This window comes from Pangasianodon hypophthalmus, chromosome 3, assembly GCF_027358585.1.
Source record: "Pangasianodon hypophthalmus isolate fPanHyp1 chromosome 3, fPanHyp1.pri, whole genome shotgun sequence".
Classification (NCBI taxonomy): Eukaryota; Metazoa; Chordata; class Actinopteri; order Siluriformes; family Pangasiidae; genus Pangasianodon; species Pangasianodon hypophthalmus.
In genome coordinates, this window is record NC_069712.1 from 10,569,920 (window position 1) to 10,585,134 (window position 15,215).

Here is a 15,215-nt window from a genome sequence, read left to right on the forward strand (position 1 = left end):
TCAAACCAGTTAGTGTTATCTAAAAATAAATAAATAATAATAAAAAAAAGGTTTAAAAAATCTGATTTTGGCCTTTATTTTTGTCGATACTTTAAGAAACAAATATATTTCACCAGAATGAATGGAAATGTTTTTATTAACTTTTTAATTTGGTCTAGGCTGTCTTCCTGTTGGGTTAGGAGCCAAACCAACAAAAAAGTTAGTCTGTCTAATGATGTCTAAAACTTCATTAGCTAAGAGTGCTTTTCTCACACATGACAAGAAAAGCACACGTCAGGCTTTGATTAAGTTGTTGGATAGCTATGTGCCACAGTGAAAGACATAAATCTAATCAGTTCAGTTTGTAATCAGATAGTGGCCGTCAAAATGTCCACGATGCTCAAGCACCGCAGTGGGAATGATGGCTTTAAATGTTCAGAATCTTATACGCTACCTTCTCCCTTTTCCCTTTAGGAGTAACCAGACTACAACTTTATTTGTGATTGAGATAAGTGCATTTATTTTACCAGTTCAGGAAAACTTGTAGTTTTCAGAAGTATATATAATAGAAAAAGCAATTTATTAGCTTGGCTGTCTTTTTTAAGTAAAAACATGTCTCTTCTAAGTCTGCCTTTTAAAAATTTTGAGGCGTTTTTGAACATGATGGACATGAAGGAAAAGGGACGTCGTACAGTTAGGAGTTAAGAGTAAGGAGTAAGAACTACATGGAGGAGAAATTTGCTAGAGACCAGATCAGGGATCAGTTCTTTGTCCTGTAAGGAGACTTACTGGGAGGTGGGATCAGGGGAGGAGGTGACTCCTCAGAAGCACTGCATTGGCTGAGCACTGCGCTGTCACTGTTAACCCTGCCAACTGATAATCACAGCCAATCAGAAAAGAAAAAACAAAAAGATGTGACATGCTTATTTCCTCATTTACTTTTATGGGAACATGATACAAGTAAAGCTTTTTAAAGTACTCAGATCATTTGTTTTGCATATGGATTGTGCATAGCCACTCATACATGTCCAGTTTAAAAAAATAAAACAGAATATACACAGTGATAAGATGATTACAAGTTTCCTCATTTCATTTAACGACCAGAAAACCTTTAAAATGCCGAATGGAGACATTTAGGATTCAACACTGGATTAAGAAAGACGTAACATTGTAGGCTTTGTACAAGACCGAACAGCGTTGACTGGAAAAAGTGCAAGAATGGAAACTGTATGAATGGGTTTTCAAAGTCCAGTCACAAACCAGCAACTGGGCATCATTTACATTCAACACATAGTCAAAGGACTAAAGGTTCTACAGATGTAGCCTACTGATAGCAGTGACTCCCAAAGAGACCAGGCAAGCTGGGTCCTGTCTACAAAATGGATGATGAATGCTGTGGTGGCTACTACAGGCTCTTCACACATTGTATTGCAAATATCTTAGCTTTTATGTCAAAAGTCATTAAACTGTAAAAAAAAAAAAAAAAAAAAAAAAAGAATGTGGTGGTGAGTTCTGGTACAAACAGGAAATAGGAAACAACAATCAGACCAACAAACATCTACTTGATGTTATTATTACTTTAGAAACAAAGGACACTCTTCCAGGACCTGAAGGTGAGTCTAGTGTATGGCATGCATGTGCATTAGGAGTGTAACACAATGCCACTATCTGTATCTGTTTAGTGCTCCAACAACCCATATCTGTATCTGCATTCAAACCTAAAGTGAGCATGGTCATACAACCCTCGAGAGACAGTAAAACACTGGACAAAAGCCCAGATATAGAAATGGCAGCACTGTTAGCAATATGTGTGAATTCTGGCTCTGATGATTCCTCAACCTCAGCTACATCACTTTAGTTCATAATTGGTTCTAACCTTTAATCAATTAAGGGGCATGGGACTGTTATTTTTTTTTTTTAATCTTGCTCACACAGTTATTATTTTAGTTTGTGCCTGCCCATGATATTTTCGAAGGAATGTAGTTGGTTCCATTTTCCAAAAAAATATAAACTAGTAGACTAATTTAAACCACTATGACCCTGACCGGGCAGTTACCTAATGTTATAAATCCAGCGCCACACTTTAATGTTAATGAACGTGGTCCTTCTTTGTCCTATGAGCTTCATGAAAGTAAAAACCTCCTGCTCATATAACTTTTTCATGGAGTTCCATGAGATACCAGTTCTGCTGTACACCACTAGTCTCAAGCAGATGCCCTATGAACCTTTCAGTCAAGCTTTCTAAAAAAATAAAAAAAATAAATAATACACCTCCTATACCTCCTTATCTGTATTTGTATCCATTTAGAATACATCATCTGTTAATTCCAAATAATGTATTTATTCGGTTATATCCCTAATGTGTGTATATGAGGTTTGGATGACACTCACCGACTTCAGTTTGTAATACAGCAGTAGTTAAAATTTTCATAAATAAGTGTGAAATGTGAAGATGCTACCGCAGTATTTTGACTATTCAGTGCATATTACCTTATTGAGAGAGACACAGCAAGTGAGAGCAGAGTGCAAGGAAAGTGTTTGGGATTGTGGGAGTGTGTAATGCAAACTGAAAGACTGCTCTTTCCAAGTCCACATAGTCACACTCCGGTACAGAATGTGGGATCTTTTGGCTACTCTACCGTGACGTGAGCAGTATGGTTGTTTTGGCTGAAAGAAGTGGCTGAGTGGGAAGATTAAATTTACACTATTTTTCCTGTTACCTTGACATGCCTGGTGTCCAAATTGTCTATCTCTCTACTTTTGTACTGTAGCTTACAAGTAAAAAGTTTTAATACGAATTAGCGCCATTCAAACCACAATCACTACAAACTGGCCTCAAGAAACACTGCCTATGTAAAGAAAAAACATGGGCTTTTCTTTTTGAGATTACGTAATAGGCAAGTGTGTGATATTGGCATTTTTGTTTTTCTTTTTCTCTGAAGTCATTCCTTGAACTACACTAAATGAATACCTTTGAATTGTACAAATGTTTATATACACGTGGGATTAGCAGATTTTGTGTCTGGGCTCTTAGAGTATTTATTTATTTATTTATTTATTTTTTAAAATTAGAGGCTGCCTGGAAGACAAGTAGGTTCAACAACTAGAGATACAAAACAAACCATATTACTTAACAAACAAAAGATTTTGTATGTATGTTTAAACATATATTAACATGCTTCACGCACCATGATGCTGTAACTATACTGAGCTCTACTTGTTCTGAATCCCACTAGCTGCTGCACTACACACATCATCCAAGGAGTGATCTGGCTGACGACTGGATGGTTTTTACTAGCCGTATTAATCAACGTGCATCGATTACAGATAATCTTTTCAAAATCATGAACATGCAGGTATGTGGAAACACTGACAAAACTAAACAAAATATAAATTTCCTGCAGGACAATACACTGTCACCCCATGGTTATACACATCCAGAGATAAAGTAAAGACACTAAACAGGCTCAAATAATGTCTTTTACTTGCAAAGCAGGGAGAGAACACTGCTGCTCATAGCCAAACAACGTGGTGAAACATGCAAACACAATGTGCTACATCAGAGGATAAGGACTATGGCTACACTGTCATCCCCTTCCTAGAAATTCATATACTCTTTTTCCTTAGGCTGTATCCATGCACTTAACTTACTAAGTAACTGGCTACACTTTATTACATTATGCCAGCTACCACTTTTTTAGTCTATTAAATTAAATTTCCCGGCAACAAAAACACGGGATATGGCAGCACCCTAGAGTCCACTTACCTGGTGGGCTAGCTAATAAATTTATCATTTGTCAACCCTGGTAAACTGCACATAACTGCTTGAATATATAATGATTGTTGTAAAGACATGATAAAAGTAAACAGATCTAAGAAGCCATCACATTGGTTGTGACAGATGTGCTTACGGCAGACTCAACAAAAGAATACATGTCCTCAGGCTCACATATCCAGGCTGTCTATGGTTTTAAACAAAGTGCTGGATGTTTAATGTAACCTAAAATGTTCTTTTACAAGGTTCTACATATAGTTGAAGCTCAGTGCCTTTTGAACATCAACCAGAGTGCACCCTAAACCCTAGGTCCTGCACCTACAGCGCTGTTCTCTCTCAACACCATAGTGCTGATTCATGATCATCATCAATCAGTCTGACCCTGCTTTATCCTCCACCGTAGCCACACTGCTCTACAGCTGCTTCTGCTGGCCATCGTCACCCTGTAAAACTGCCAACTCTTCAGTCACACAGCATCTCTCATCGTAGCTCAGACATATTCCTGCACAGAGCAGTTGCTGGACTTCCCCAGTGCCAAAGTATATAAAAAAAAAAAAAAAAAAAAAAAAAAAAAAAAAAAAAAAAAAAAGAGTTGGCAATATTATTTTAAAAATGTTTCCATGCATCATAACACACTGTCCATCCCAGTCCAATATCCATCTATGGGCTAACCTGTCCAGCTGTCTATCTATGCTAAAAGAGAAGAGAAAAGACATGCAGATTACGTAAAAGGTTGATAGTGTACCTTTCCTACCTTTCATGTCCTCCTCTTCTGTAGTGTTACAACTCTCCATGGACCCCTGTTACAAGACAAGAAGAGGAGGGGAAAGAAAACAAAACAAAGAAGAGACAGACAGGAAGGTTAAAAAGGTCACTTAACCCTTAAGAGTTTATTAAGTTTGGCAGATACACAGACAGACAGACAAACACACACACACACACGCGCACACACACACACACAGAGACACCACGCATAATCATGGTCAAACACACTTCCTCTGTGGAACACACCAAACCCTGCACAAACCAGCCATGTCCTGAGAGAAGGCAAGCTCAATAAGCCAAGCACCACAGCACAGTTAGTAAATGGGACCTAGACAAGTCAGGGAGAGTGAGTTTTCTTTTCTTTTTTTTTCTCTTCCCCCAAGTCTATATTCACTAGTTAGAGTCAAAGGTCTCAGTAGGTGAGTGTAAAAGTTGGGTTCCTTGAATACCAATTCAGCCAACTGGACTAAAACCTGCCTATTTAATATGTAGATATGAAAAAAAAATCCATTGTTCTAATTTACTTATTCATTGAATTGGCTGATTTGCAATTCAAAGTGAGCTCTGGATGGTTCGTTTCTGAGAGTGGTGATGGTGCAGTATTAGTGGTGTTAGTGGTGAACTGCAGGGCGCTGCGGAGCTGGCAGCTGAAGCCGCTTACCTTGACGCCGTCGGCTGGGTTGTGCACGACAGTGGTCTGTGGTTCCTGAGAAAGGCAGGAGACAGTTTACCATGCAGAGGAGGGGGCAGTGGGGGGATTAGATAGAGCCCCAAACTCCGAAACTAACAGCTTAAATCTAGACCACTGCTACTACTAATGCCAAGTGCAGAGGCTAGAGCACACACAGCAGGAGATGAAGGACACTTGAAGCTGCTGAGAGCACTATGTGAGATCTATCTGGACAGACAGGTGCTAGAGCTGATGAAGTTTTCAGTAAGTAGTGAAGCGAATACATGGAATAGGGACATATAGTCATGTAACCCCATTCACTAGGCTCAGACACAACAGACCGACACAAAGCACTGTATAAGCACTGTATTGTTTTACAAACAGTGAACACACTCACCCAAAACACACACACACACTCTACCAAGCACAAAACAGCAGAAGATGCAGTCCCAACAAAGAGTGAGCCACTTTCTCCAAATGTCTCTTAGAATTTCAGTCCATTTTATCCAAATGTCATAGATGCTATCTCCCAGAACGCCACTGTAGTGGACAAACATGAGAGCTGTGATCCAGTTGTGATCCAATTTTCTCAGATATAATTTTGTTCTATTTTAGTATTTTCTTTTTTTCCCCATATAACTTGCTTATAGCATTGATTGCCACAGTCAATACATTTTACTGCTGCTGTTGATATCCTTAAAAGCACAGTAATGTAACTAATTACAGAGAAACTTGGAGTTCTATTTCTTCCAGTTTCAAAAACTTATATAAAGTTGACTGCAAAAGTTTGCATCACTTACGGTATCTCAGTGGGGAAAAAAGTTACAAATGAACTAGTGTATCCTGCAAGAAGACAATAATCAGAAACAATTAAACAAAACAAACAAACAAAAAAAAAACAGTTGTTCTGCCGTGACCCTCCCAGTCTCCAGACCTGAAGACGGCAGAGCTACTGGCAGAGTTACAACTGATATGTCAAAAAAGTGTGCTCTGTCTGCTTTGATGATACGAAAAGGATGGAGAAGGGTGGCAGACACGTTATTAGATAACATTTATGACATTCAGAAATTGAAATGTAAATGTTTAAACTAACATTATATTCATTTCTATTAAAATGAGAACTATTAATATCTGATCATAATAAATCGTTACCATTTTTTCTCATTTTATTCCGTCCCTGAGGTCATGCTAACTCTTGCAGTCAACTCTAAGTTGTGGGTATGGTACAGCTGTTACATGTTGTAGCTGGAGAAATAATAAGGAACTGCATCTTCTAAACAAATTTGATTATTTGACTTCCTAATATAAGTGAATCCTGTTTCACCTATACATGCTGTCAAGGTACTAGATATTAGCACAAGCTTATATCTAGCATATTTATGGCACATATGCTTTGTTTTGTACCAAAGAAATTAAATTTAAAAGGTGACATTTTAGAGACAGGGCGGCATTCATTTGAAGCAAAGGCATTAAATATTTCATTAAATATGAATTCGTGAATTTCAAAGATAAAGTAAAACAGGTAAAACAGGACTCAAGGATGAGATTCAGTACACTTGTGGTTTTAGCTTAATTCAATAAAAACATTAGCAACATCACACATCTCTAAACCGAGGGCAGGAAGGGGGGATGATTAAAGTTGATTAAACTCAAAACAAAACAGATGTCACAAGCTGATGGAAAACCACTAAATGGAAATGTGTGGACTGCTAAATTAAACATGGGTAAAGCAACAATGAAGAAATAAAGAGATGAAGTACCATTGGTGCTGTGGATGATATGCTGCTGTCTTTGGTGCTGCTGCTTACTACACTGTTTTTATTGTTGTTTGTCTGTGGCTGGGGCAAAAAGACAAAACACAGTGCAAAAATGATTTCTGTTCAATTGATTTCCAAATTAAATTAGCCCAAAGGCCAAGGTCACAGTGTGTATGGGGAGGCCAACCCTCTGCACAGGAGCTGCTTAAGTTACACAGCACATTCATATATTCTCCACTGCCTTCTGCTATTACACACGGCAAAAATGAATTTGAATGCAGATATAAAACAAGTTGTCTTCAATGTGCATTCAGTAACTTATGTATTTGCACTACTGAGATCTATTCAGGGTATAACTACGTACGTGAAAGTCACAGTTTTTTGTGTGCGCTCCTTTAACATTCACAAGCTAGAGAATAACTAACTTTGGATCATGCACAATGTTAAAACTGCTCTAGTGATTAGGATGTTGACAGAAACTTAGCAGGCTCCATTAGCATTCAAAAACAGCATGAAGTTTGAAGAGGTTTTCCTAAAGCATAAAGGGAAATGTCAGATTAAATAATAAAAAGATCATGCTCCTGCAGAGAGATAAACTGGTACCTACGGAGACAAAAATAACTTCACATCAGTTGCATCTACCAAAACACTTACAAATCTATAATTAACAACATTAGACCGGATATCATGGAACACATTGTCAAGTCTCTGTAGAGGAAATGCTACAGGTCCCTGACAGTCCGCTGGTGCATGCAGTGAAAGATTTAAAAATAAATCAATAAAAAAATAAAAAATAAATTAAAAAAATAATACGGTCTTTTCATTCACATATTCAGGTTCACTGTTGAGTTATATAGGTAATGATTTAAAATTAATTAAAAACATTTTAAAGGCGCTATACGTAAACATTTGAGTGGACTTTTAAATGTCATACAATAGTACAATTCTAATGAGCAATAAAAAGCAAATTTATTAGAATACATTTTTTTCCATTCATTTGTTTCATTCTTTGGAGGGGATTAGAGTAAACACCTATTGGGTACTTAAATAGTTTAACTCTTATGTGGATCCTTTAAGTACTTTAACATCTAAGTAAAGTTTGTGCTGGAAAGGAAAATTACACAGACCTGGCCTGAACTGCTCCATCAGCATCGGACTGGAGTTGACATTTTCCGTATTTTAGGACATGACTACATGTGATGCTGACTGACTGGACACAGCCTATGCACGTAATGTTTCACATAATTTGTAAATTGAAGCTCACAGTCTTTGCTCAGAGGATTTTTATATTGGGTCAGTATCTGTAGTCAAGTCATTTGGACTGGTGCATTACTAATATCACCTTTTCAGTGCAAATATTTATGCACTTTTGAAATCCTTATATACTGTCCTGCCACGTTTATCACACAAAGTGACATAATAAAAGGAGGATGTCTAAAACAATATGTCAGCTCAAAAACAGAGAGAGAGAGGCACAGCTTCTCTTTTATAATACAGAAGAAAACCCCAAAAAAAAAATAAATATATCAATTTTTTGGCTCAGACGTAAAGACGTATATTAATAAGTGTACCATGGTCTGTTCATTTGTATGAATCAAGCTGTGTGCAATACAGTCCCTGATAAAACGCTTCATTATATTATCGCATGATGTCGCAATCTAACTAAGCCACACTCAGTTTGTGTGATGGTGGGAAGAATAGCATCCAAGGAATAGAGAGAGTAAAGTAAGTGTTTGTGTTGGGTCAGGCCTGATCTCGTGCAGTTGAAGCAGAGGTAATGGGTGGTGTGCATTGTGAGATGACCGCACATGCATAGATAAAAATCTGCACCTGGCAGAAAGCCTGGAACATCAGGCTGCTGTGAGAAAAGCAACTCTGACCCAGCGTGATGATCTAATTAGTATTCCTACATATTTGCTGTTTTGCACGATTAGTCCAAGTACACATCCAAATATTGATGATTTACTACTATAGCTCCCAGTGCCACATACAACTCCATCTTTGCTAAAAATCTAACGCCTGACTGAGTGAGATCTCATTTAAAAAAAAACTAACTGCCACTGAATGCTGCTGCCGCCTATTAAATTTAACCAACCAAAGACAGAACAACAAAGCATGAGGAATGTCCCAATGATCCATATATGCATGACTATTCTTGTAAATGAGGAAAAATAAATCAAGTATAACTATGACAAGTATAAAAAGCTGGTCTTCACTTTGGCGAGCTAAAGATGACAGCATTTCAGCATTTTCACCTGCTGCATGTGGGGTTGGTGTTGTGTGGTTGCGGCTACTATACTGCGTTGGGATACTGCGTTGGGATACTGCGTTGGGATACTGCGTTGGGTGTAGGATATACTCTGCTAGTGAAGATCAGCAAGGTGTAGTCTATCTGAAGACCAGGTGAAATTAAATAAAAAGAGTAAAATATTATGATTTCTGCACTTCTGAGCACTCTGCCACAGAAGGCTCTGAGATGTGCTGGTTACAGCATGGAATGCTAAAAGGTCCACTAAGTAATAAAGTAAATGGCCCTGGATCAAAACTAGCACTCCTGCATCATAAACAGGACCACAGTGCTTTGCTGCATCAACTGGGCACACTGACAGGTTTACTCTGCCTCAGCCTTCTCTCCACCCGTCCTAACCATTAGGCAGCACTGGTCTGCTCTGACACGCGAATAGGAAGCAACAGCAACATTCATCTTAGTGGACCTTGAAGGATTATGTGGTGTGATATGCACAGATACATGCATGTGTGTGTCTATGTGTATGTATAAAACCAAAGGGAATGGCTGTGATGTCTGATCGAACAGAAAAAAGTCCAATGAGACAAAAAATTTACTAGCATCTCAACCAATAATAAAAAAAGAGGAACATGGAAAAGCAAGGGGAGACATAGAACAGATCTCACCATCAAACAAACACTGGAGCTTGACTTCCTTTTCTGAACAGTGTGAAACATAGAAGGTAAAAAAAACAAGATAGCATAGGAGCACAAGGGAAAAAATGAAGCCAATGAAAATAGGGATAGAAAAATATAGCTGTGCATTAGAGGATCTTTTAGAGAAAACAGGAAGAGGAGGAATAACCACAAAAACCATCAGAGTGGTGAGTGATGGATAATCTAACAAAAAAAAAACACCTAATTTCAAGAAACGTGTATATTTAAAATATATGTAAATCTATAAAAATAAGTCTCTATATAAGCATATTTCACTAGGCACCAACTATTCACTGCATGCACTGAGACTAGTACAGGGAAGAGTAGGCCTAACTTACATCAACACACTTACACCAATTTTAAACTTTCAGGCAGAAGAACATAGAGAGAAGGAAGGACGGAAGGAAGGGAAATAAAGGAAGGAAGGGATGGAAAGAAACAAGGGAAGGAAGAAATGGAGGGAAAGAAAGAAAGAAAACTCTGGAAGCCCTGTAAAAATGCAATTTACTAACCACATAAGCTTGTTCGTAATTGGGTCTTAATAACAAAAGACTCCTACTTTTTTTTTTTTTTTCCCTTTAAATGACAAATAAGCATATAAACTGGGATAAAAAATATTATGAATGTCTTTAAGGCCAAAAAATATATAAAAGTGTACATCTGCAAGGGGAAGGGGTATGAGATAAAAATGAGAGAGACAGAAAGACAGAAAGAGGCTGAGAGAGAGAGACAGAGAAAGACAAATAAGAGAGAGAGTGTGAGAGAGTAACAGAAAAGAAAAAAGGTAGTGAAAGAAAGAGTGAGAGTTTGTGAGAGAAAGAGAGGAAGGGTGGGGCAGGTAGGCAGAACTTACCTTCACTCCATCAGACTTTTTGTTCAGTAAACTTTTGCATGCTGAAAAACAAAAGACAAAACACACTGTTTAGGACACAACATCTTTTAATAATAATAGAAAATGCTGGGCAGAAAAAGCACTGCGATGTAAGCAGCACTGTCTCCTGAAGAATAAACTGTCGGAGGAGACTGAAGATGTCCAAGTCCGCAGCGCTGTGTCTTTCAGATCGGAAGTTATCATTACAGCTGCCACATCCCCAACCTGCTGTGAACTGAAGAAGCTGCTCTTCATTCATGTGCTGTCCTCACTACTATCTAACATACTATATTTTATAGATTTGCATGCATATATTAAAATGTTCCCCTGAAGACACACACACACACACAATATATATATATATATAGAATGTTTTCACAAACAGATGGATTCAAACACGCAGGCAACACTGAAATGTTGCTGACACAAATATGACAGAAATGAATAAAGAGTCTCCTCACAAACATATCACAAAAATATTACTAGACTTCCATTTTTTTGTGAATCCTCAAATTCTCTTACCTTCCAATTGGCAAAAGGTAAAAAGAGAGGCAAGAAAGAAGGTTGAGATTAGAAGCAAACAGTGATCTGTTTTGGGGAAAAGCTGGCAGGAAAAGTCTTTTTTCATGCTTGGTCCATGCAGCGAGGAAGCTACTGCCTCGACATGCAGATCTGGATAACAAGCAAGATATCTTTACTGCCTCCAGTGGGTCAACATGTAGACCAACAAAAGGCCCTTGTTTAACATGCAATAACCAGGCAAAAGTCTTACTGAACACTAATGCTGAGAGCTAACCAAGTGGAAGTTATAGGTTAAAATCAAATATCCTCTTTCGAGTATGAAGACTTAAAGTTTAAAAAAAAAAGGAAAAAAAAAAAGAAGAAAAAAAAAAAAGGCACTTAAAGTTATTTCCAAAGAACTCTGCATTTCAGGGGTGTCAAACATATGGCCTGTGGTACATTTCTAGTCTGGCAAGGTTCTAATCAAATAAATTTATAATTTATATGTTTTAAATTAATAATTACATGAATTGGGGGAAAATGGCTAGTCTCCACTAGGAGCAAAATAGAGCAATAAACTCAGTCATATTCTGAGCTACTGACAAAATGTGCTAATGATTTAATTCTTCGTTAACAAGATAAAAATTCAACACTGAAACCATGTCTGTTTCACAGCAAAGGGGATAATACTTGCGCAATCACAACTTTTATGCTTTTAATTTGTAAATAATTTTGCAAACTATATTGGTTTTCCCCCTTCTTCAATAGTATTCAATAGTTCCAGGTTGCAACTCTACAAAATGTAGAAAAGTTCAAGGCGTGTGAAGACTGATTTAAGGCAGTGTCCACATAATTTCACAATTTTTTTTGGTAATGAATTGCAGGGTGTTCATCTGTTTTGCTGGTGATATGCTCAATCCATTTGTGGGTTCAGAGTTTACCTTTCAGATAAATGCTGATAAATGAACACATGTAAGAGAAGTAGTTGATGTTATTGGCCTACTAAAGAGATTTTTTTGGGTCCAGCAGACTTGACATTAGACCAAATGTAATGTGGTTTGTTATCTACAATGAACTTGACACTCCTGTACAATAAATCACCATTAGGCCATGTTTACACTACACTGCCGCACCCCTTATGGTGTCCTAATCATAATACAGACAAAAAAAAATACTGCACTGAATTCTCTACACTGGATTCATTTCAAACACACCCTCAAGCAGACCTTAGCCTCAAGGCAATGGACCAGCAGGCATGCCTCTCGGATACTGATGCAGGAAATAGTCTATTATGCATCCCGTTTTCCATGCACACATACACGCACACACACTCCTGGACACATGCTGAACAGCACAACATGTCTGCTCAACTTAAACATGAACCCACTGGCCCTCTCTGGTCAGTGTATGTGGTCCAACACTATACAAATGAAAATGCATGCTGACACATGAGCATAAACAGACACACGCATACACTCTCATACACACACCGTTTCAGCATATAGCTTCATACGTTTTCTATACAAGCAACACTGTCGTTGCAAGGCTGCATCCAAACCCAGTTTCACGGTGTGTACTGTTGGTGAGATTTCCAAACTCGGAAAACACAGTGAGCTAAGTATTTACCATAGCATGCTAAAATCATGCCAATGGCAATGAAGTAGATATTTAAGCTTCTCAAGAGTGTGGTGTGGACAATGCCCCAGGACAAGAGGTTTAAGTATCACCCCACCACCTACACATGCCCATTCTCTACCCTCACACAGCAGAATGCATGATGATTCCTTTAAAGACATTATGAGGAATGCAATATGCATTCGGAGGACGTCCCTTCTTGGGACAACCTGTTTGCAATAATACAACATTTTTAACAGGTCTATAAATAACAACTTGTTTATAGATATTGCTGAGTGTTTTACGTTTTGGTTTCATTCCTGCTCCAGCTGCAACTTGTGTATAATCACAATGTGTGTGTAGCTTTAACTGATGTTCGCTTCAGTCTATTCAGGAATTAATATACAGGTTTGGCAGGCTACCTTTCACTGATATTTCATGTGAATTTCCACTGAATTGTCCAATATAATCTCGAAGACATTTCACCATTCATCAGAGGGGAATAAAAATTATCCATTAAATATAATGCAAAATATTGTCTTAAGTAAGTGTTGTATGACTTGATGTTTCCTAGCTGACCACTAACTCAAAAAAATAGTTAACTAATCTCATGGACATTATTTACGTTTTTCAGAAACATGAAAAATCCAGAGTGAGTATCATACTAAATAAAATCTTAGAATATGGTCTTATCAGTGAACAATTTTTATATTTAAAAAGGTCGTAGGTGGATTTTTCTTATGACGGATTCCAACGGGTCACACTTATCTCAGAAATCTCTAAATATTACTTTTAAAAATTAACATTGCACTTGGCTGCCACTTCAGTTTTGCCAGCATGTCTTTCTGGATGGGACACCTCTACACAGAAAATCCAAAGTTCAAGGCAATAGTGTTGATGGTGGATATAATGGATATTGAATCTGTGGCCAGTTTTGGCTGTTGCTCGCTACACACGATATTTACGTAGGTTATGACCAACCTAAATGTTTTGAGAATGCAGCATCTCTATAACAAATCAGTACTGTTACAAGTTTAATCAAACATTAGCTTGCTATTACGTTAACATTAACATCAGCTTGCTTGCTAATTAGCCTGTCACACACATTACAATTGACAACACCCTAAAGATTTGCACTGACGTAGTGTGACCTTTTTTTTTTCAACCTGCCATACCAAACCTTTTGAAAAGAGTAATATTTTGAAATAGAGATGATTATTTTTGCTCTGGGATGACCAAATCGGCAAGAGGTTTTAGAGAAGGTCATTTAATAACTCCAGCCTATACTCAGGAGCTTCTTACCGTATGGAAAATATGGTCCTGCTACCAGACATTTCACACTGAACCATCTGCTGAATTCGCCAATAAAACTGTCCCCAGCACTAGCATGTTTGCCCATCTGTGGGTCTATCAGAGTGTGTGCAGTGAGAGTCAGTGCGTTCAGGGCAGACCATTCTCCCGCGTGCCAAACATGCGGGCAGAGTGCAGACTGAGAGGCAGACAGTGCCCTCTCCACACATACCTTCCTGTGCCAGCGCAGCCGTGCTGGTGGTGGGGGCGGCGGGGCTCGTGTGCTGCCGGCCCACTATTGGACAAAGAAGCATTCCGTTGGGAGGGACTAATGTGAGGCCATGCCCCTTTACTAATGACAACTCCCCCCCCATCCCCTCAAGTAACACACATCAAGCATATTTCATGGCAGTCAGGGTGAGTTTCTATAGTCAGCCAGGTGGAGTCAAAAAGTACAGTGTCAAGACACAAGATACGTTAAATAAATAAATAAATAAATAATATTAAAGCCTTATTGTTCTAAAGAAGAGTATGACTGTGTGCTGAAAAACACTAGTAAAGTTTGGGATAATTCAGCATTCTTAGTTTACAAGTCACTCACCAGAGAAGTTTCTAGACACCAGCATGGTGGTCAATATGGCCCCCTGCAGAAATAATACAGAATTTGATTAACTTATAGAATAAAGTCAAGCAGAGCATATACACAATTGGCCAAGTGAGTCACACACCTTCAGTTTTCTCCTGGCATTGAATTTGCGCAGACACTCAACAGTCTCTTGGCGATGCATCATGGAAGCCACAGTGGAGCGTTGCTGTATGGGAAAGAGGAGTGAGAGAATTCAGCAGGAAGAAGTAATTTATTTAACAGGTAAATAAAAGAGATCAGGAAATTCAGCATAGACACTATGGCAGTGAATCAAATAAGAAGCTACAATGAATTCTAATATTGCATTTTGCCAGTCCCAATATGCCATATATTCAACAGAGCACAAAATATTATAAACGATTGAACTGTGCCAGGAAATAATCTTGCCAGTCAGGGTTCTCTTG

At 38.2% G+C, this 15,215-nt stretch overlaps 1 protein-coding gene across 28 annotated transcripts in view; it reads right to left on the reverse strand.

Annotated features, from left to right (window-relative positions):
- Window positions 1-15,215, reverse strand: part of camk2g2 (calcium/calmodulin-dependent protein kinase (CaM kinase) II gamma 2) — a 63,601-nt gene that overhangs the window by 6,006 nt on the left and 42,380 nt on the right. For 2 of the 28 annotated variants that reach the window (XM_026941118.3, XM_026940915.3), the window contains exons 11-18: window positions 14,894-14,977; window positions 14,767-14,809; window positions 14,398-14,460; window positions 10,743-10,783; window positions 6,950-7,027; window positions 5,181-5,225; window positions 4,500-4,554; window positions 769-852 (exon numbers count right to left, since the gene is read on the reverse strand). In XM_026941118.3, the coding sequence (XP_026796919.1) occupies window positions 769-852; window positions 4,500-4,554; window positions 5,181-5,225; window positions 6,950-7,027; window positions 10,743-10,783; window positions 14,398-14,460; window positions 14,767-14,809; window positions 14,894-14,977 (493 nt within the window). Of the gene's footprint in view, window positions 1-768; window positions 853-4,499; window positions 4,555-5,180; window positions 5,226-6,949; window positions 7,028-9,859; window positions 9,893-10,742; window positions 10,784-14,397; window positions 14,461-14,766; window positions 14,810-14,893; window positions 14,978-15,215 lie in introns of all 28 variants that reach the window. The other 26 variants (XM_026940922.3, XM_026940940.3, XM_026941011.3 and 23 more) reach the window with 26 other exon arrangements.